The following is a 23,242-nucleotide window of genomic DNA, read 5'->3' on the forward strand; positions in this document are numbered from 1 at the left end:
AGGCCTAACCTGCGATCAGGGCCATTGTCTGCCCGTTTGCCAGTCCCCAGGCCAAATGTTGCCTCTGCCGCCAGGGCAGGCAGATTGCAGGCACGCCCCTCAGCTTCTGTCAGCGCTGCAAGCCTCAGCGGCAGTGGCGGCGCCCGCATGAGCGGCCCCAAGTGGGCAGCACATTCCATCAGTGGCCCACCCAGTGCATGCTTTCCCACCGGCCTGAGCCCCTGAGCAGCCAGGGATGAGCTGGGAATCCCAACAGCCTGACAGCCAGTCTGGTCCTCCTGCCATCCACCCCAGTTCCCCCGTTCACCATCGCTGATCCATCAGAGCCTGCGGGCTTGGGGGGAGGGACCAAGAGGTCAGCCGTTCCACCCACTCATCAGTCCCCAGTCCCACCCCGCCGCCACCCACCCGCTTCCCCATGGTTCCCCGTTCTCCTGTGGGTGCGAGAGGGGAAAGTGGGGGAGGGGAGGGACCGAGAGGTGGTCAATGTACCTCATAGTGACTGGTTGAGCGGTCATTCCGCTTATGGTCCCTGGCCTTTTATTATATAGGATTCTATTTTAAGCAGATAGACATTTAAATTCAAATGCATTTTAAAAGCACTACATTTTTACTCCCCCTTCCACATTTTACAATTTTGAAAAAGTTTATATATTTTTTTGTTTTGTGTACCCCTGACAGATTATAGCTAATTTTACTACTTTTTCTTTTAATCTTCATATTAGATTTTTAAATGGTTTACTCACTGTTTATCATATACAGTAGGTCCTTGGGTTATGTCAGAGATCCGTTCCTATGGTGCAGCGTAACTCGATTTTCGCCGTAAGTTGGAACCCACCTACATAAGCACCTACGTCACTCACACAGAGCACATACACAGCAGTAATGAAGTGAAACAGTAAAAAAAAATTTTTTTAAAGATAACAATTCCTGACCTTTACTTGTGGTAAATAAATGATAAAAAACATAAAGCATATATGTACATACGTCGAAATGACAAAACTTTTTTTTTAATAAATAAACTAGAGGCCTGGTGCACGAAATTTGTGCACGGGGGGGGTGGGGGGGTGGTGTCCCTCAGTCCAGCCTGCACCCTCTCCAATATGGAACCCCTCAAGGGATGTCCGACTGCCCATTTAGGCCTGCACCGAGATCAGGCCTAAACGGGCAGTCGGACATCCCTCTCACAATCCAGGACTGCTGGCTCCCAACCGCTTGCCTGCCTGCTTGACTGATCACCCCCTAACCACTCCCCTGCTGGCCCGATTGCCCCTAACTGTCCTCCCCTGCAGGCCTGGTCACCCCTAACCTCCCTCCCTTGCCAGCCTGGTCGCCCTTAACAGCCCTACCCTGCCGGCCCAATTGCCCCTAACTGCTCTTCCCTGCTGGCCTGGTCACCCCTAACTGCTCTTCCCTGCAGGCCTGGTCTCCCCCAACTGCCCTCCCATGCTGGCCTGGTCACCCCTAACCTTCCTCCCTTGCCAGCCTGGTCGCCTTTAACAGCCCTCCCCTGCTGGCCCAGTTGCCCCTAACTGCCCTCCCCTGCTGGCCTGGTCGCCCCTAACTGCTCTCCCCTGCAGGCCTGGTCCCCCCAACTGCCCTCCCCTGCTGGCCATCTTGTGGCGGCCATCTTGTGTCCACATGGGGGTGGCCATCCTGTGTGTTGGGCTGATGGTCAATTTGCATATTACCTCTTTATTATATAGGATGGGAAATGGTGACGTAACCATGAAACAAAGTACGTCGAGTCCGATGTAACCCAAGGACTGCCTGTAGTTGCCTTTACAGTGAGATTTTTTTATTTCCTCAATTTTCTTATTTCTGGTTATGGCCTTTTCATTTCTGTAGAAAGAAGCCCCTTTAACATTTCTTATAAAGGCATTTTAGTGGTGATGAACTCCTTTAGTTTTTGCTTTTCTGGGAAACTCTTAAGCTCTCCTTCAATTCTGAATGATAACCTTTCTTTGAACATTTAAAATATTTCCTGCCACTCCCTTTGGCCTATAGAGTTGCTGCTGAGAAATTAACTGATATAGCCTTTGAGGGTTTTCCTTGTATGTGATTTTTTGCTTCCCTCTTGCTGCCTACGAGATTGTCTCTTTATCCTTAACTTTTGCCATTTTAATTACAAAAATTAAAATGGTGTGGGACTCTAGTTTCTCTTGTTTGGAACTCTCTATGTTTCCAGGACCTGGATGTCACGTTCCCTTACCCAGATAAGGAAAGTTTTCAGCCATTATTTCTTCAAGTATACTTTCTGCCCCTTTCTCCTTCTTGGACCCCTACCATGCGAATATTAGAGTGCTTGGTTTTGTCCCAGAGATCCAATCCATCCCTTGTACAATCATCTTTTCTTTTTTTGCTATTCTGAATGAGTGATTTCCATTATTCTTTCAGGTTGCTAATCTGTAGTGAATTAACTAATCTGTTGTTAATTCCTTCTAATATAGTTTTCAGTTCTGTTATTGTATTCGCCATCTCTGATCTTTGTTGTGCAGGGCTGGGCAAACGTAGGTTTATAATTATTCATATGGAAAATAATATAATTAGTAAGTAATCCTATATAATAAAAGTGTAATATGCTGATTAGACCGGATGTCCTTCCGGACAAGCTGGGGCTGCGAGGGCTGAGGCAGAGGTGGCCACCTAGGCAGGTGGGGGCTGAGGGTGGTGGGGCCAAGGCAGAGGTGGCCGCCACTGTGGCAGGGGCCAAGCCCCTTGCACAAATTTCGTGCATCAGGCCTCCAGTACAAGAATAAACTGTTTTGCACACTTAAAACTCTAAGTCTACTTTTGCCCACTCCTATATTTTCTAATTCTTTGCTGAAGTTCTGAGTTCCTCTATTCACAAGTTTGTTGAGCATCCTTATGACCATTTCTTTGATTCTTTATCAGGCAAATTATCTCCATTTCGTTAGAGTTTTTATCCAGTGTTTCTTGTCCCTTCATTTGGGGCATATTCTTCTCCCTATTTGACTTTCTGTTTTGTCCCCATGAGTTCAATGATAGATATATCGCTTTCGCAATCTTGAAACAGTAGTCTTGTATAGAAGTGACCACTGTGTGGACTGTGCCAGCAGGTTGAAGTTGGGGCAGGTGCACGCAGTACCTGGTGAGCCATGGACCAGGAGCAGGGTCCAGTAAGGACAGCGTCTGTGTGTGTGTGTGTGTGTGTGTGTGTGTGTGTGTGTGTGTGGTAGTTCCCTATTGTTCCAGCTGTCCATGGTCAGAATGGAATCAGGGCCGGACAGCCTGATGTGTGTGTACTTACTTGCCCTTCTGACCCGGTGTGTGTGTGGTGCCCCCTGTTGCTTTATTACCAGAGCTAGGTCTGAGCAAGGCAACCTTGTGGCAGCAGCGCCCTACTAGATTCTTTCTCTGGATGGAGTAGCCCTGTGTGCAACCACACCTTGTACCTGCTGGATCAATTTTTGGGTGGAGGGGCCCTGTCCACTCGTGCTGTGGTACCCTCATGTTCCTGCTCCAGTTAGTTCCAGAAGGGGTGGCTGGGGACACAATACAAGGTCCCTGCAGGAATACCTGGATAGGGCTCCCACCCACTAGCCCAAGTGCAGGAAAGACAAACAGTGGTGCTGTCCGGTTCCTCTGGTCCTGAGGCGTTCTCTCAGCTCCTGAATAGCTCTTGCCCAACCTTCTTTATTGTTGTGTGGAAGCTATTCACTTGGCTCTCAGTTGTCTTGGGAAGAATTGCTTTATATAGCGTTGTATATTCACTGTGTTCTTGGGAGGCAGCGAGTTCAGTGTCCTAGGCTGCCATCTTGGACTCACATCAGAATGTTACATTTTTTCTTTCAGAAATCCTCTAGTCATGTGCTGCTTCATGTTTCAGTCACGTTGCATATACAACATTGGTCCCACCAGGTTATAATGGATTTTGAGCAAACAGTTTGTATGCAATGCTGAAAGAAAAGGCTGGACCTGATGTTGAATTTACTGCTAGCTCTGGGTAGTTTAAATAGAAGAGGCTCAGCATGCTGTTTACCCATCTGTGCTCACCCAAGACTGGGACCCAGAGTTGACAAAGGAGCAAGAGGAGCAGTTGAGAAGTGGGGGTAACCGTCTTGTGATTGAGAAGGTATTCAGGAACACAGATTTCAATTTTGTGCGTATTAATATATAAAATTCCTCTCCTCAAATCTATACTTTTTAAATAATTTTTAAAATGTATTTCTTTTTATTGATTTCAGAGAGGAAGGGGGAGATAGAAACATCAATGATGAGAGAGAATCATTGATCAGCTGCCTCCTGCATGCTCCCTACTGGGGATCAAGCCCGCAACCCGGGCATGTGCCCTTGACCGGAATCAAACCTGGGACCCTTCAGTCCGCAGGCCGACGCTCCACTGAAGCAAAACAGATAGGGCCAAATCTATAATTCTTTAAACCTGGGGGCATTTACAGTATAGAAGAAAGTCTGAAGTGATCATTGTGGATAAATGATCATTTGAGAGCAGAAAGGTCACATTCTTTCAGTAAATTTTGAGGAAATAAATTTCAGATATCTGATTGACATCAATGACCATTTACATACAGAGCTTTAGTTGTATTACTGTCTCCTAGGTACTTTCAATATCCAAAACAACTTTACTCCAAAATCTCAAATTTAGAAATTCCCCTCTGACCATAACAGCTCTATTTCTTTACACATAGGCATGTCAGGTTATTATTCATCTATCTTCACCTGTCTCATAAGCCCTGTTTAAATTTTTAATTAAGCTATCATTTCAATATGACTGTTGTCAGTAACCCAAATAACCTTTCCCTATGTGATGCCTTCCTGGAAAATCCCTTGAATAATCCTCTACAGATTATTTCTAGAGAAAAACACCAAATGCACAAATCAGTATTACTAAAAGTTAATGTTAATTGATCTCAACACTGCATGTTCTTGGTGTTTTCTCTGGTCAAACTCTTTTCTCATTCTCCTAAATAACAATTTAAAACCTCTATTCTCAAACTTGTCTGGCATCAATGACCCTCTCTTTTCTCCTTCCCTCTTAACATGTCTTTGCCTTCCAGCTTACATAAGAAATAGAGATTTTATCAGGCAGACGTTCTCTGAACGTCCACCTAAATCCACAGCCATGGAAAAGTGTCTCACTACTCCAGGTCACATCCCAGTTCTACCACCTTAGCTGATAAACTGAGTGACCTTGGGTCTAACTAGGCCTGAAGCTCTAGTCCCTGGATGTAAAATGAGTGTAGCAATAGCAACCACCCTGGGGGGTTACTGTGAGAATTAGATATTAGATAAAACAGGTAAAAAGCTTTAGCACACCAATAGTTAATAAGTGCTCAATAAATGCTAGCTACTGCATCTTCTTGTGCAAAGATTATCTGCTTTTGAGCCTTCAACCCTTCCCTTAATCTATTGAACTTTTTCTGTCTGCATTTGTACCCCAAAAGATTTCACATCTTTTTAAAAAGCTTGTTCAATGAACATACACTCCTGGTAAATGAGGGGTTCTACAGAATCAATTTCCCAACCCTGTATGTGTGTGTGTGTGTGTGTGTGTGTGTGTAGTGTGTGTGTGTAGTGTGTGTGTGTATGTGTGTGTATGTATGTGTGTGTAGTGTGTGTGTATGTGTGTAGTGTGTGTATATGTGTGTGTGTAGTGTGTGTGTATGTGTGTGTATGTGTGTGTGTGTAGTGTGTGTGTATGTGTGTGTGTATGTATGTATGTGTGTGTGTGTAGTGTGTGTGTGTGTGTGTGTATATATATATACACACATTAGTCCCCCACCTTATCTGTGGGGGATATGTCCCAAGGCTGCCAGTGGATGCCTGAAACTGCAGATAGTACAAAACCCTATGTAAAATGTGTGTCTTTCCCATACATACATACATACTTATTGTAAAGTTTAATTTATACATTAGGCACAGTGAGGTTAATAATAAAACAACTATTATAACAATATACTGTAATAAAAAGATTGCGCTGTGCTACCCTGCTTGTGATGAGGTAAGATGATACAATGAAGTAAGGTGAATGTTGTAGGCATGGTGATAGCATTTGGCTACTATAAGGGTTGCCTGAACACAAGCACTGTGATGCCAAGTCAGTTGACCTGGTGACCAAGACAGCTGTGGAGTGCCTATCGGGCAAGTAGCATATACAGTGTGGATATGGTGGACAAAGGGACGGTTCACTTCCCAAGCAGGACAGAGCGGGATGAGATTTCACTGTGCTGCTCCGAACAGGATGCAACTTAGAACTTACACATTACTTCTGGGATTTTCCATTTAATGTTTTCAGACTGCGGTTGACCATGGGAAACTGAAACAACAGGAAGTGAAACTGTAGATAAAGGGGGAGTTACTGTACTTCTCCCTAAATTGATGGATCCCCCTGAAAATACCTCTCCTTGTACAGCAGCCTTTCTCCCCCTCTCAGGTGTCCCACAATTACTTCCGGCAATGGGAAAAGCCAAAGGAGTGCTTCCCCATGCTCCTCCCAAGGTGGACCACTGCAGTTACCAAGCAGTGACTTCCCTGTTTCCTCCAATGCCCAACACTTCACTGCCCCCCCCCCCCCCCCCCGTGCCTTCCCGCCCCAGCTGGAAGGACCCTAACTTGCACCTACTGCCTCTTGTGCCATTATCAGCACCAAGATGTTGCCTCCTAAGGCTTTTGTTTGGAGACATTTTTCCTGCCGATCTTTTCAAATTATGTAGGCTGTTTTCTAAAGGACTGTTATATTAGACACTAGAGGCCCAGTGCACAAAATTGGTGCATTGGGGGGAGGGAGTCCCCCAGCATGGCTTGCACCCTCTCGCATCTGGTCAAGGGTAACCCTCGGGGGATGTCCAACTGCTGGTTTAGAAGTTAGAAAACAACCTTGTGAGAAAAGAAAAAAACAAACAGAGGCCACTCCAGCGAGGGTGGGTTCTGAGGAGCTAGGGTTAACTTTCTGCCTGAAGATTAGCCAGGCCAGGGAAGGGGGGGGGGGAGGAATGTGTGAATGTGTGTGTGTGTGTGTGTGTGTGTGTGTGTGAGAGAGAGAGAGAGAGAGAGAGAGAGAGAGAGAGAGAGAGAGAGAGAGAGAGAGACACCCCCCACCAAAGAGTGCTCTGGACTCTTTTGTTCTAAAGCACAAAACTTTGCTTTCCCCACGTTTATCGCATGTCTAAACACAAACCATGTACTTCAAGCAACATGTATTAGGGAAGGAGAATGTAGCCTTAAAGCAAAGGGTGGGGGGTGTCAGAGGTAACTCCTCTCATCCCCCCAGCTGGAGCTCCTTGGGGGCCTGCCTCTTTTCGAATCCACATTTATCTCTTGGCACATGGGAGATTAGGGAGCTGGGAGGTTAGGGAGCGCAGCATCATCCTGGGCGGGGAAGGGCACAGGGACTGCAACCATGATATTCTCTCCAATTCTCATTTCCTCACCCTCCCAGGTCGCTTGCCACCCCACCACTGATCCAGTGAATGGGGCCGGAGGTCTGCAGCTGGATGCCTCCAGGTAGAGAGCGCGCTGGGGGCTGGGTGGTCCAGCTCTGAGGCCCCTGTGTCCACGCCCTGCCCTGGCCAGCTTCTCGCCTGTGGGCAGTGGCTCAGGGTGTTCCGCCCCACTGTGTGCCAGGCCCAATCTGACTGGGTGCAGGGAGAGATATTGGGTGGCTCCAGAGTGGGCGGCTCCAGGGCTAGTGCCTTCCCTGTTTCCAAAAAGAGGTTTTCCAAAGCCTTCAGGGACTGGGAGGTTGGCCCGGCTGCTGGCAGCTGGCCCCGCCCCCCGCCCACACCTGCCTTGGCCTGGCGCAGCCCGCTTCTGCCGCCACCCACCCCCAGTCCCGGACCAGAAGGTTGGCCGGCAGGCCCTGATCAGATGATCCGGTGGTCAGTGTGCATCATAGTGACCAGTCGTTCTGGTTGTCGGCCATTCCACCGTAACGGTTCCTTAGGCTTTTATACATATAGATAAGGTTGGTCCTGAAAACTGAGGCTCACAGTTAATGCAGTGAAGATAAAAGTTAGCTTGAGCTTCCCAACAAACAAAGTTAAAGGGAAACATGCCTGTGTCTCTAGTTAAACTGGCATTAGGCTTTTTCTTTGATAAAACAGATTATTGGTAGTGGGTGAAGCTTGCATGGGGGTATTTCTTGTCCTTAGATTAGTTCTCAACCATGAGGAATTTTGCCCACCAGGGAACATTTGGCAATGTCTGGATGTATTTTTGTTACAACTGGGAGGTGGTATTGGTAGGTAGTGGGGAGAGACAGAGATGTTGCTAAACATCCCACAATGCACCAGACAGACCTCCACAACAAAGAATTATCTGGCCCCAAATATCAATAGTGTTAATATTGAGAAGCCCTTTTTAGACCTAGGGCCCTGCATGTCACAAATACACACTTATCAAAGGGATGTAGGTACCTCTGTCACCCAGAATCTGCCACAGAGGGCTGGCATAATGCAGCCTATAACCTTAAATATTTAACCTGGTGACCAGGAAAATTCTCCACATCTTTTGCCCTATGGCCTTGAAACAAATTCCATGAATGTGGATGTTGCCACTGCTAATGGCAGAGACAGACACTGCTCCAGGGTGTGGGAGAATTTGAGTGGTAAAAGCATTTCCGTGAGAGAGAGGTTTCTCACATGGGCATGATGGGTTCTTGCATACTGAGATACTGTTTCCCCAGAGTGGGAAAGAGTACTGAGGGCCAGCATTCATGTAACGGAACACTGAGTATGGGCAAGATCAGTTTTTTAAGAGATCTGAGATCTACAAATAGCAAATTGGATAAAGACAAAATCACATCTAGGCAAATTGCAGTCAAAGTGCTGTGAACTGAAAAGAAAAGTGCAGGAGTGGTCTCAGCATCATGGCGGAGTGAGAAGTCCTCTCCTCTCTGTTTCTCTCCTTAAATTTACAAGTCAGACAAGTATAACTCAACTAAGGGATCCCCTGCTCAACAAACAAACTCACCTGAAAGATCTATGTATGCATCGGTACAACGGAAAGTGAGCCGACTGGAATTAATAGGGGAGGTGTACTGGCAGGATGGACAGGCATGATTGCCACATGCAGTTCAGTGCCCACCACAGCTCCAATGAGTGCAGTAGCAAGGGGGAGTCGGCTGCCACCTTCACATCAGGCCTGGATTGTAAGAGGGACAGAAGTAGTGGTCCCCCCAAGAAAAGGCATCTCCCCACCTCCCTATTGCAGCAGACATAGAGGTGGCTGTGAAGCTTAAAACTACACAGCACTGCTCACAGCCATTACTGGGAGGGGGCAGAGCCTTGGATCTTGAACTTGGCCTCCATAGCCCCACCCATCCCAGCAGAGCCTGGGAAAGAAGCCCCAGGCAGGGCAGAGATGCTGAGGACCAGGGTTGGCAGGGGGCAGAGCCACAAGGTCACCAACTTCCGTTGCCCCATCCGACCTGCCAAAGCCAGGAAGAGAAAATTAAGATGCTTTAAGCAGTATAGCAGGCCCTGACTTGTTTGGCTCAGTGGATAGAGCGTTGGCCTGCGGACTGAAAGGTCCCAAGTTCAATTCCGGTCAAGGGCATGTACCTTAGTTGCGGGCACATCCCCAGTGGGAGGTGTGCAGGAGGCAGCTGATTGATATTTCTCTCTCATCGATGTTTCTAACTCTCTATCCCTCTCCCTTCCTCTCTGTAAAAAATCAATATTAAAAAAAAAATAAACAGTATAGCAGGCTGAAAAAATTTGAACCTGACCCCGCCCCCCCGCCTCCCACCCCATTCATCCTGGCAGAGCCCTTTAGAGGCAGTGGATACACACCCCAAAAATACAGCAGGCCCAGAGACCATTAGTAAAAAAAATAGTAAATCTGTGAAAAGCAAAATAAGGTTTCTAGAAAATACAATAGGAGAATATTTTTATGGCTTAAGAATAGGAAGACTTTTTAAAGATGCAAACTCCACAAATTACAAACTGGATTACCTCAAAATTAGTGATTTCTATTCATCAAAAGACAGACAAGTCAAGCCACAGAGTAGATACTTACAATGCATGTCATTGCTAAGAGGCTCTGTGTCAGATACTCGTTCCTCTGCACATCCTCGCCGCCCCATTGTCCTCTGGCTGTTACTGCTGCGGCATCTCACTCCAGCTACACCTCTCATTTGATGTCCCAAGGCTTCTTAGCTGCCCCAGGGTGGGGTTCCCATGGGAGTCACTCATACATGTGGGATCTGGGGACCTGAGGAACTTACATGCTGATGGGGAACCTTTGGCCATTGGGGGCCCTGAGCTAGAGGATACATGCTCTTCTTTCATACCTCAGGTGAGTAACTCTGAGGTGCTTTTACATGGCTCTTCAAGTCTCAGTGAGACTGAGCCCCAAGTTTCACACAACCGTGGTCAGACCAACTCGAGACGTTACCTTTCTATTGTTTTCCCCTCCTTTGTTTCCGCTTCTGTTCCACAGTCATTTCCCAAATACACTATCTACCTGCAAGCCCCTGCCCCTGTCTCTGCTTTCTAAGGGTAACCCAGGCTCAGACAGGCTTATATCCAGAATCCCTACAAACCCGCAAGAAAAAGATACACGACCCAATAGAAGAATGATGAGACTTGACAGGCATGTCACAAAAAAGGAAATCCAAATGGTCCATGAACATTTGAAAAAATGTTCAAAGTCATTAATAAGGGAGATGCTAATACACCTGTACCATACACAACAAAATGCCTTAAAAAGGGTGGGGTTTTTTGCATATATTATCTATTGCTGGGTAACAAATTACCCCTAAAGTTAGCATCTTAAAGCAATATACATTTATCTCAGTTTCTGTGAGTTGGGAATCTGGGCTTAGCTGGGTGCCGCTGGCCAAGGCTGTCTACAAATTGTAATCAAGGTGTCAGCCAGGTCTGCAATCATCTCCAAGTTCAACGTGGAGGAGACCCCACTTCCAAGCTCCCTCTCAGCTCTCAGGGGCTCCCAGGCTGTTGGTCAGAGATGTCAGTTCCTTCCCTGAAGGAATCTTCATAGATGAACTCACAACATGACTCCTCACAGTAAGCAAGTGAGGACGCCAGGGAGGATGCCCAAGACAGAAGCCACAGTCTTGTCACCTCATTTTGAAAGTGGCTTCCTGTTGTATTCCCTTATATCCTATTCATTAGAAGCCAACATTTGGGGGAAGGGGCTTATTCATGGGATCATTGGGGACCATCTGAGAGGCTGCACCACAGCGAGGATGTGGAGTAACTCATATATTGAGGGTAGGAGTCCAGATTAGTATGACTGCTTTGGAAAACAGTGGCATTTTCTACCTAGGTTGAAGATATGTTTATCTTATGAACTAGCACTGCTATGTCTAGGTATATTCCAAAAGAAATAGGGTTCACATACCCTAAGAGACATGTATACAAATGTTTGCAGCATCATTTATTTGTAATAGCTCCAACCTGGAAGCACCCAGATGTCCTTCAATAGTAGAATGGATAAATGATTGTTGAATATTCCTTCAATGGATACAACAACAAAATAAGCGAAACATATAGTTACATGGATGGGTATCACATCGTAATGTTCAGTGAAAAAAGCCAGACAAAGGAATGCATTCTTTATTATTCCATTCGTACACATTTCAGAAAACGAACAAAACAAAGCTACAGTATTTGGCGATGCCTGCTTCCATAGTAAAACCATAAAGAAAAGGCCAGCCTTAGCCGGTTTGGCTCAGTGGATAGAGTGGAGGCCTGCGGACCAAGGGGTCCCGGGTTCGATTCTGGTCAAGGGCATGTACTGCCACTGTAAGCTCTTCCCTAGCCTGGGCCCTGGTCGGGGCACGTGCGGGAGGCAACCCATCCGTGTGCCTCTCACATTGATGTTTCTGTCTTCCCTCCTTTTCCACTCTCTAAAAGTCAATGGAAAAATATCCTTGGGTAAGGATTAAAAAGAAAAGGAAAAGGCCAGCAGGTGGTTACACAGAAGTCAGGAGAGTGGTTATCCTTTGTGGGAAAGCTGAGTGCTTCCGAAGAGGCAGAGGTATGGCCACAGCTCCCGCCACTTCTTGACTGAGGTGGGGGTTAGACAGGTGTTTCTTTTCTGATCATTTGCGGAGCAGGACATTGTTATTTTGTGTACCTTCTGTATGTATGTTACATTCCGCCATAAGGAGAGATTTCACAAACCTACACACAAACCCACATCCTATTATCCAGCCACCCACAAAGGCAGACCACGGGGCTGGCCCGGGGGAAGCGCTGGCTCTCTGGGAGCCAGTGTCCATTTTCGGGACTCCTTCCAGTGGGAGCTCCTGTCTGCCTCACCTCTTGATGGTGCCAAGCACTGGAAAGAAAGGAAGGCAGCGGGGCTGTGCCTCCTGGAAGCCCTGTTTGCAGCAGGCTTTGGCCTGGAGGGGCTGAGACAGGGCCCAGTCTCCTGCAGTCATTGCAGGAGGTGAGTGTGATGGGCACCGGGGCTGGCTGCTGGGCCCCGGTCAGGAGTCAGGTGCAGGGACCCCTTTTGGAGCAGCGGCTGGAGCTCGGCTCTCAGAGACAACTGCCCTGCCCCATACGACTTCAGTGAGAAGACGCGAAAACCCTCTCTTACCACCTCCCTCCATCCGAACTTCAATGGAAAGGTCAAGGGAATTTTCCTCTCCTTTAAATGGAACGCATCTTTCTTGGGCCCAGAAAGAATTATTTATCAGGTGTTGGCGGCACTCCGCTCGCCTTTACAGGCCCAGCCGTGCTCCGAGGCACGACAGACGACTCTCCTCCTGAACCTCGGTGTATAGGCCGACTTCAAAGCCGGGCCTCAGACCCGGCGCGGGGCTCCAGTTTGGGAGCTGACATCAAAGGGGGCGCACAGGCGGATCTGATGGCCGATGGGCTGCTACAGGCTGTGGGGAGGCCTCAGAGGACTCGCCTGTCCTCCGTCCCCGGAGGGCTCAGGGAAGCAGCCTGGCAGTGGCACGGCCCTGCGAACCCCAACTTCAAAAGCACAGCCATTGCTTCGCTTGCTGCAGGCAACTGTCTAACATGGCAGATGGCAGAGGGCAGAAGACCCTAAACCTGTTCATCCTGCCGAGGCAGGTAAAGAAGGCCGGGTTTAACTGTGGAAGAACCCCCTGGGGCCCTGGGTTCATACTAAGGTTCACACATGGAAGGAGAGACTGTTATTCCACTTTTCAGAGGGGGAAACTGACGCTTCGGGAGGCTCTGTGATTCGCCCAAGGTCAGTGTTCATAAGGGTGGGTTTGAATTCCACAATCGCTGCTCTTAGTTACTTCTCAAGAAACTTAAAAACAGGCATAGGGATGCTCCCAGGGGCCGAGAGCAGCGCTTTTCAACTTTTTCCCTCTCATGGTATGGTACACATAAACTAATTCCTACAGTTCTGACCAAACATGTAAGTATAATTCTGATTCATGCACACCGGTCGGCTATTGTTGTGTTGGCTGTTGTCATTTTTCAAATTTTATTTGACAATCGAAGGGAAAAGAGGTCAGTGCCCCTGACTAAATAGGCAGGTATCGCATGTTTTATAAATGCTTGCGGCACACCAGTTGAAAACCGCTGGGCTAGAGCATAAAACATGGGACAGTAGCGCAGAGGTCAGCAAAGTCACCGGAAGAAGAGAGAAGGCTCCCCGGCCCACAGGCCTGACTCCTTTCATTCATTCAGCCAGTTATTTCTTAGCACCTTCTTCGCGGCAGACATTGTTCTGGGCACTAGAGATAATACAATGAACAAGGCAATGTTCTTGTTCTTCGGAAGTTTATGTTCTTCTGAGGGAGATAGGCAATCATAAAGAAGAGTATGGTAGGCATTCAGCGGTTAGAACGTAGAAGCAGGTAAACGATAGCTAATGTGTATACTTTTGCTAGTGCTTCCAAGGGGGCCAGGAGCCATGCTTAGCATTTGCTATGTAATAACTCGAACCCTCCTAACAGCTCCCTCGAGGTAGTTGCTGATATAAGCCCCTATTTTACAGGTGAGAAAGCTGAGGCATGGAAAGGTGGAGTAACTTTCCCAGGGTCCCAGGGCTGGCAAAATGGCACCGGCATTAGATCGCAGGCAGCCTGGCTCCAGGGTCCGGCTTGTTACCTCCGCCTCCTGATGCCTCCTTCCCACGGTGCCAGCCGTGGTCACATAAACGGAGACGCCGGAGGGGCCCTGCTGTCTTCTTCTGTCCCGAGAGGAAGCCCTTGCAGGCCAGTCTTCAGCTCTGGCCAAAACACGGGGAGGGTTTTGCCGAGGTGCCTACACCCTGGGTTTGCCCAGCACAGGACCCAATTTCCCAGCTCCTCCCAGTGACCATGCGATCTTGAACCCAGATTCTGGGTCTGAGAAGCAGGCGGTTTCTAGATCCAAGAGGCCTCTGAAGGCACACAGACTGGCCTGAAACTAGTCCACGTGGGCTGTGTGCCTTCGGGGGGCCGGGACAGCCCCGCTGCATGTGCGGAAAACGAGACTTTGTGGATGTTTCAGGGCCCTGAGCCAGGGCGGCGAGAGGGATCACTGCGACGGACCACACAACCAGCGAGATGTCTGAGCTGCCAAATCAGTTAAGGATCGGAATGCGGCTCAGGGCTCAGTGGGAAAGCATCTGGGGCTGATGAGTGATGTCAGCCCAGGGGCCGAGGACAGCTTCCTGTTAACTCCGTGACCTCAGCCAAGGGACTGTGCCTCTCATTCCTGCTCTCACGGTGCAGGTTGCGGCCCAAGGCCAGGGAAGCACACTTCTGAACTTCTGAAGCTCAGCGTGAGACAGCGAGCCACTGAGCAGTGAGGAGCCCTTGCTCCTGAAGACAAAACCCTCGTCCATTCCACGGAGCCCCTAGCAAACCCTTCCCTGCTTCCCACAAACGCCTCCGAGAGGCTCAACGGGGAAGCCTCTTCCCTGTCCCCTACGCTGTCCCCCGTGAGCTCAGAGGGGACCTCTGTGTGTGCTGCTCCACAGCACAGGGCTCAGCCTCCACCCCAAAGCACAGCCCTTCCCGGCTGGTCCTCACCCCCCAACCACGACCCACAGCCTCCGCCAGGCGGGCAGGTCCAGCCCCACACGCCAGCCTCATCTGCATTGAACACCCCTTGTTGGGCTGTGGCAGAGAATACTCAACAGACTCATATTAAAAATGCCCTTTAAAATTCAAAAGCTTTGAACTAAAGAAATACCTCGAGAAGTTCTCATGGAAAGTTCAGCTCTGCTGGTTCAATTCACTGCACTTAGATGCACCTTTTCAAATAATAGGGGGAAATGTAACAGGGTCAGACCCAATCAATACGCTTGTTCAAACGGAATTGCGGGGACTCTGATGTGCGCACGTTTTGTACTCTGCCTTTGTACCCTGCCACTCAGGCTGAAGAAAGGTTCCTTTGCTCGGAGGGCAATGAGAGTGGTCGCCTTTGGAGTGGAGGCGGCCAAGCAATGGCATGTTTACTGGGCCGGGAGGGGCTGCCATTTTCACCGCCTCCCCCGCCAGCTTCATCTCTCTTTGTTCTTTTCATAACAGCACAAAACTCACGTGGGCAAAGTCCCCCACGAGTCCCAGCATCTGACACTGAATCGGAAGCAGAGGGCTCCCAGCATTTGCCTGCCACGTCTCAGAAATGTGATCCAGTGGTCAGCAAACTGCGGCTCGCGAGCCACATGCGGCTCTTTGGCCCCTTGAGTGTGGCTCTTCCACAAAATACCACGGCCTAGGAGAGTCTATTTTGAAGAAGTGGCGTTAGAAGTTTAAAAAATTTGGCTCTCAAAGTAAGTTTCAATCGTTGTACTGTTGATATTTGGCTCTGTTGACTAATGAGTTTGCCGACCACTGGGTTAGACAAATAACTGGCTGCTTCTTTCCCACCCTTGGTGCCCACCGAAAAAGGACATGCCATGGAGTACTGTGCCAGAGCCGGGGGAAACGTTCAAAACCTAAAACGGGCTCTCATCTGGCTGAGTCAGGCTCCGCATCCACTCCGTTCTCCACGTCTTCCACCCCTGAGCTGACCTTGGGCAGACAGAGGGTTCCCTGGCCTTGGGCTGCAACCTACATTAGCTAGGAAAATTCTGCAGAACCCAGCTTAACGGAAGACAGCGGAGGAGGAAGGGGCTAGGCAGGGGCAGTTTCCATCCCACAACCAAACACGGAGTTAATGACGGAACAAACAGAAGGCTTGTGTTCAGCACCCGCCTCGCGTGCACTCACAAATGTGCACCCGCCTCAACTCTGGTCATGGAAACAGAGCCTGGACATGCTGAGAATCTGGGCAGTCAGGAGGGTCCTTTGGGGATCAGGAAAAGGTTTTATTCCCAGCCCCCACATTTCCAACTAGATCCTAAAATGTTCTCATTGGTTCTCAGGCCACTCATGACAACACAGCCAGCAAGAAGCAATCTGGGCCCGGGTTGAAGTTAAAACTCAGGAGACGCCAACAAACAGATGCAGGTACCCCCTCTGTCAACGGCAATTCCATCATTAAAACTGCTCAGACTCTGTGTCCCCTCTAAAGAGGCCAAGCTCACCTGGCTGGCATGGCTCAGTAGTTGAGCATCAACCTGTAAACCAGGAGGTCACGATTCGATTCCTGGTCAGGGCACATGCCTGGGTTGCGGGCTTGATCCCCAGTCGGGGGTGTGCAGGAGGCAGCCAATCAATGATTCCTTCATCATTGATGTTTCTTTCTCTCTCAATCCCTTCCTTTCTGAAACCAATAAAAAAAAATATTTATTTATTTATTTAAAGCGAAACTGGCCACGTGGACTTTCCCAGGGTTGTCCCCAGCCGAGGGCCCCCCGGCCAGCCAGCACTTTCCCAGATGGCCCCACCTTACCTCAGGAAGCCAGAGTCCTTGCACGGGGGCTGGCCTGCTGCCCGCTGCCCGCTGCCCCAGGACGCAGCTGGCGCTCTCCATGCAGCCTGAGTGGGGGCCCATCATGCTCTCTGCAGGTTGAAATGTGGGCCATGCTTCTCAGAGAAGTCTACCCCTCCTTCCTGCGGGAGCTGGAGAGAACAGTGAGAGTGGCCACGTCCCCCCTCAGAGGACTGGGTGTGACCTGAGACCAACAGGAAGGAGACCCTGACCTGCTCTCACCATGTGGGGGCATGGCGCCCAGTACCTTTTATTTTTCCTGTGCTCGCGGTTCTGGAGGACTCCTCCTCCCGCAAACCCATTCCTCCGTTACGGAGATATCTCCAAGAGATGCTTAAATAGGAGAGGATTTTTACTGTAAAACGCAGGAAGAGATCAGTAGCTAAAAGACGGGCAGTGGCCCCTGTTCAGAACGCCTTGGAGTGTATTCCCATCCCCTTCCCCCCCCCCACACCCCTTTAAATAGCTGGAAAGTCACTCTAAACCTCGGGTGCTCTTCTTGGCAAGAGAGAAAAGCTGCCATCACAACAGGCTTGGAAATACACACGTCCCTAAGCGCAACTGGCCTCTTGCCTTCTGTTTTAAGCATATATCGCAAGTCAAAAGGAATTAAATACAAATCCGCTCTGCCACGGCCCTTCACTAACCCACCTCACTGGACCGCGCGGGCGGGCGGTGTGTGGGTTGGAGGGAGCCGGTGGAGTCCCTCCTGCTATCTTGGATTGCAGTCTGCCTGCCAAGCCAGCCCCACACCGAGTCCACGGGGTGGGGCGGGGGTGGGCCGCCTTGAGCAGCCGCTGGGCCAGGAGCACAGGCCTCCTTCCCCCAGGCCTCCGAGGTCCACAGGTAGCAAGGAGCTGTCAGCGGGAGAAACTTTCCTTAGGGGAACACAAGCAGGATCAAGAGCTGACAGTGCGGATTTTCCAAAGACCCGGGGAGGAAAACTAACCCAGGCCCCTCATGAGAACACAGCCAGCAAGAAGCAGGAAGGGTATCAGGTTAATATTTTAATCTGTACATCACATTTTTTTTTTTTTTGCAAACCATTACACTTTTATTTAAATTAACTTTTTCTTGCAAAATATTCATTTCATTTTTCCAACAAAATCTTTATAAAGGCAAAAATAAAATCTTATTTTGGCAATTGTCATGACGTCGATACTGGCAGCATATGGAGTTAGTTAAAAATAGACGGCAACTCCTAAATATATTCAAGACGTTTTTTCTGACCACAGTCAAAGACCAATTTTCATTTAAAGTGTGGCTCCACCGGATGGGTTTTTTTTTTTTGTTTTCCTTTAAACATCGCTTTCTGTATGCAGAATGCCATGAGCTCCCGACTTAGATAAAGGGCCACCAACACGGCGCCAGGCTCGGCAGCCCCCTCCTCACTTGGGGCTGGAAGTCAAGTCAAGGTCCTGCCATTGTGCCCTGCCAGTTGGCAGCCAGCAGGGATGGCGGGGCACACTGCCAGCCCTCTCGCCACCCGACCGAGTCCTGGGAAAGTTGACTTAGGTTCTCCAGAGGCGGCCAGCAAAGGTCCCGGATTCCGATCCCAGCCTAGCCTGGGGTCAAGTCGTGTTGGGTAGATGCCACCCAGTGTGGAGTTTATTGCTTACGATACAACAAAAGGTGCTTCATCTCACCTTTTCTGTATTTCAAAGTATATTTTTTTAATGAAAGCAAACCACTTTTTTCTTTCTGAGAAGAGCCCTTTGCTGAGAGAACCTCATGGGGGGATCGGGAGCCAAAGCCCTTGAACTCACGGTTTCCCGAAACCAAACCCAAGGGCCAAGGCACAGACTTGGGCTCCACGTGCCACCCTGGTGGAGTCTCCACTCCAGAGCCGGTCGTCCGGCCAGGTCAGGGACAGCTGAGCTCTGCAGCCCCAGGGGCCCTCCTTCCCCGGGAGCAGGCCCGGGACCCTGAGGGCAGAGTCCACATTCTCACATCCAGCCTTCACCTGAGTTCATCGGTGTCGGACTTGCCTCTGCTCGTCCTGCCTTCCCTCCACACCTACCACCCAACAGTACCTGAATCTGCGCGTGCAGCCCCCACATCCTGCACCCTCGCCTTCCCAGCCACTCAGCCCTTGAGGTGAACATTAGAAAATATATTCTGATTCTAAAATACAGTGTCAGTATTTTACAGTGTGTATCAAAAGTGCGTCTGTCATGTCAAAGGAGTCAACTAACACAAGGCAGGGGTGGGGCACCCAGCCCTGTGGGGGACACCCCCAGCTGGTGGGCTGCCCCCTCCTCCAGCCAGAACCCCTGCTCAGCGGGAGGGGTTTTCTTGGGGGAAGAAAAGTCCATCTTCTCTCGGAGCAAGCTGGTTCCACGGGACCCCTGGCTGCTGACTTCTCCTCCGCACACTGGTCACTGGTCACGGGTCAGTCACTGCCTGGGCTGCAAACAGCACAGGAGACCTTGAGAACCTGGCAGGCCCTGGCCCACGTCAGGGGAGCAGGCATGTCTGCGCACACACGTGACACGGAATGACAGACAGGCAGACAGGCAGAGCGGCAGAGCAGAAGGCGGAGGCAATGCGGCCGCTGCGGCGGGCAGGACCCTCGGCTACCAGGGCTCCAGGGTGCTTGGCCCCACCCTCCCCCAACCTCTACCACTTCTAGGAAGTTCACCAAACACATCTTGGTCCCTAAACTGGGTCCCTGCTCTGAGAGTGAGAGGCCTGAGCAGACCACTCTGGGGTCCAGTCCTGGCCCTGCCTTAGCTTCCCTGAGCGACTTGGTAGCACTCTCGGCCTCCATGAGCCTTAATAGTTCATCTAAAACCAGGGTGATCAGAGGCCCCCCTCCCAGGGCTTCAGTGAGGGTAACAGGAAATGTGGGTGTGCTCGGACAGGCGAGTGAAAGGCCTATTCACAGCCGCGGGCAACGGAGCTGTGAGGAGAGTGGGTCCCGGCCTCTGCATGGCCTGGGCGGTGTCGCCACGCCCAGCGCTCCAGGAAAGCCACAACCCTGCCTGGGCCCCGGAGGCCCTGCCGCCTTTACACAGGACCGGCTGAGCATCCCGTGTGTGGTTCTTCATTCTTCCCCGAGAGCCTGCCTGCCTCTTCCTTCTACCCCAGACGAGGGGGAGGGGAAGCCGGTGGGCTCTATGCCCCACCCCTATGCACACTCTCTGTCCCCCAAGACACTCCTTCTCCAAACAGCTGGAGCTCCTGGGGGTGGCCTGGGGAGCCCACTGGAGCTGTGGGAGAGCAAAGGCTCTGAATCCGCCCTGAGGGGTTCTGGCTCTGACACTCACAGCTGCGACTCCCTGGGCAAGTCCCTCAGGTCCCTGAGCTTCGATTCCTTGTCTGTAAAATGGGGCGGATACCGTCATAGGGTTGTTGTGTGGATCAAAGAAGATGGTACTCAACAGTGTTAACCATAAGGACATATAAAGGAAAGAGAGGGGAAACCCTACAAGACGGTGGCAGGGAAAGGACTGCTGAGACTTTTGCTCTGACCCCTCCGTGACCAGGTGAGGCCACTGGGCTGGGAAGCAACTCACAAGATTGGACCAGACGCAGGCCTTCCGCCCACGGTCCAGGGCTCCTTCTGCCCACGGTCCAGGGCTCCTTCCCTAGCCCCCCGGTGCAGCTCACCATGAAGTGCTCACATGGGGAGGACTCAGAGCACTGGTGCTGGAGCCTTCTGAATGGCCGAGGCCCATTTCCCACCGCCCTGGGCAGCCTACTGGGAGCTGCCTTCTCTCCATCCCAAAGTGCTCAAGTGACCGAAGGCTGGGCTCAGACGCCAATTCTGTGTGGCACGGAGGAGCCCTCATCCGGCCCCTGGGCCTCAGTTTCCACATCTGTAAACTGGACTTTTCCATCCTCCAGTTCTTCGACTTCTTTGGCCAAAGCCCAGCGCGGCCAGATCTAATTTCCTTTCCAGCCTCCCCCTCCTCCGGCCAGCCCAGCGGCCTGCACTGGTCCCGTGGGGCATTCTCCGGCCTGTGGGTTAGCTCTTGAGATTTCTAAGCGTCAGGGCCTTGGATCTTACAGTCTCTGTTGTATTGGGGCCACTGAGGATGGAGTTTCCCAAAACCAGCGCCCCCCTCCCCCTCCTGCCTACCCGTCCAGGGCGGCCTCCCCAGCGGCCGCTTTGCCAAAGGAAGGAAGCATCGGCAGGGCAGGCGCGCACAGCAATCATCTCAGCAGCAGGGGTGAGGGGCGGGCATGCTCAGCACTAGGTGAGGGGCACGCCGGGCGGGCGAGGCTCTTACTTGGAAGGTGTTAGACAAAGGTGTAGTGAAGTCCGCTGCTTAAGGGGGGGTAAGGTGGCACCGTCCTGGAGGACAGGGGGCCTTTAGGCGGGAGGAGGGCCAGCTGCTGCGCTAGACGGGCACAGGAATTAAGCGGTGCGTTAGGCTCCTCGTCTGCTCCCGCAGCACAGATGCCCCACTCGGCAGGGCTGGGGGGGGGGGAGGGGGGCGCAGGCCTCACGGCCCACCATTAATGGCCTGGGCTCAGGGGGCCCCATCCATGGGGCCTGGCTGGGATCGACCTGCGGATCCGGATATGTCTCTGGGATGGGGAGAGGAAGCAAGAGGGAGGAAAGGCTGCAGCAAAGGCGGCCACTCAGCGGGGAGGTGAGGGGGCCCTGAGTGAGCAGGTGTTAGCTCTGGGGCCTCTGGTGGTAAGGAAGCGGGGGGCGGGGAGGGAGGGGGTCGATCCACAGAGCAAGCACAGGCTGGAGGAGAGTATCCCGGCCGGGACCCTCGACACGGGAGGAGCTCAAAATGGCTGAGGTGGGTCACAGGGAGCCCCCAGGATCACGAGGAGGCGGCTCTGGGTGAGCCACCTACTGTATCCCCTCCCAGAAAGCCACCCCGACCACCTCTCAGCCACCCAGTATGTTCCCAAATGGAGTCAGGGCAGCAGGGATTCTGTGGGGACAGAGAACGGCTTCCACGAGATCTTGGTCCCTCTGCTTGCCCCCGGTCACTCCCATGGCTTCTCGAGGCACCATGAGGGCTCTGCTCCCCAGACCAGAGTGGGAGGTCTGGTGGGGACTGTGCACCACGTCGGCTGTGACCACCCTCTCCCCAGAAGGCCTAGAGCACAGCTGCCAAGGGCACCGCCCGCCACATGTGGGAGAAAGTGCTGGGTGAACTGGGAGGGCACAGGGAGGGTGGAGGGGGCTGGGCCAGGAGCCAGGAGACCCTTTCCGGCTGAGGGAGCCTTTACACTCGCACACGTTTGCAGGCATGGGTGTGCACCCACCCTCCTGTCCCATGGTGCCATTTCCCCCCATTGGCCCCCAAAGTCCCACTTCCCAAGTCCTGCTTTCTGGCCCAGGTCACTCTAAGGTGAATGGTGGCTTTGATTTGGGGACCAAAGCAGGGGTCCCAGGGACGACCAGAGGGCCCCATGGTGCCTTGCCCCAGCAAGACGCCCAAGCACCCACAGCTTTCCTGTCCCCTTCTTCATGAGGCCAGAAACCTTAGCCTCGGTCCCTGGGCTCCGAAACACCTGTTCTTAACCCCCAGCGTCCGGGAAAGCGGAAGAGCAGCACCACCCTCACATTTAAGAATGAGCAATGGACCCCCTCTCTGGGGCCTCCTTCCTGACACTCCTGAGCTCCAATCCCCCCAATGCTCAGCCTGCCCCACATCATCTTCCCAGCCCTGCGGTGCTTGTGGGACCGGAGAACACACCGCTGACCCCCAACCACCATGCCTGACACCTGGTGTTCCATGGAGACTCCCCGACTGGCCCCGAGTTCCAGGGGGCAGCGAGCAGGACCTGGCTTCCATGGCCTCACCTGCCACCTGCTTGCTGCGCTGGGAGGCCTCGGAGGCCAGGGCGTAGGAGATGTTGATGATGCGCTCCTGCTCCTGCATCTGCGAGTCCAGGTCGGCCACGCTGTTCCTCCGGTCCTGGCCTGAGGCCGGCTGCAGGTTGCACATGCTGCAGGACGGCCAGAGAGCAGGTGGTGGGCCCTCGCCATGCCAACCATCTGCCTCCGGGGGAGGGGGGTCTCCTAGCCTGGGGCTCCCATCCTTGTAGGGGGCATTGATAAAAGCAGTGCACGTTTGCCCAGCCAGCGTGGCTCAGTGGTTGAGCTTCAACCTATGAACCAGGAGGTCTTGGTTTGATTCCTGGTCAAGGCACATGCCCAGGTTGTGGGCTCGATCCCCAGTGGGGGACATGCAGGAGGCAGCCAATCAGTGATTCTCTCTCATCTTTGATGTCTCTCTCCCTCTCCTTCCTCTCTGAAATAAAAACATGTTTAAGAACAAACAAACGAACAAAACAAAAACTGCGCTTTCTTTCTAGATAAAGGTGCGCGTGCTTCTCCGCAAATACCCCCCAATCACAGCTTCGCTCTTCCTTTGGGGAATCACAGAAGTCAGGATCAGAGCGCCAGCTCCAGGCTCCCGCTAAATCCAGATGTGCAAAGGCTACCTTAGCTCTGACAG

General features: G+C 51.5%; 1 protein-coding gene across 8 annotated transcripts in view; it reads right to left on the bottom strand.

Annotated features, from left to right (window-relative positions):
- Window positions 1–17,803: 17,803 nt before the first annotated feature.
- Window positions 17,804–23,242, bottom strand: part of PLEKHA7 (pleckstrin homology domain containing A7) — a 207,906-nt gene continuing 202,467 nt past the window's right edge. For 5 of the 8 annotated variants that reach the window (XM_080687739.1, XM_080687737.1, XM_080687741.1 and 2 more), the window contains 3 exons: window positions 22,585–22,730; window positions 21,044–21,154; window positions 18,104–19,216 (listed from right to left, as the gene is read on the bottom strand). In XM_080687739.1, coding sequence (XP_080543865.1) covers window positions 21,054–21,154; window positions 22,585–22,730 — 247 coding nt within the window. In that variant the 3' untranslated portion in view covers window positions 18,104–19,216; window positions 21,044–21,053. Of the gene's footprint in view, window positions 19,217–21,043; window positions 21,155–22,584; window positions 22,731–23,242 lie in introns of all 8 variants that reach the window. The other 3 variants (XM_080687743.1, XM_080687740.1, XR_013961626.1) reach the window with 2 other exon arrangements.

Source organism: Plecotus auritus (genome assembly GCF_963455305.1).
Source record: "Plecotus auritus genome assembly, chromosome: 9".
Classification (NCBI taxonomy): domain Eukaryota; kingdom Metazoa; phylum Chordata; class Mammalia; order Chiroptera; family Vespertilionidae; genus Plecotus; species Plecotus auritus.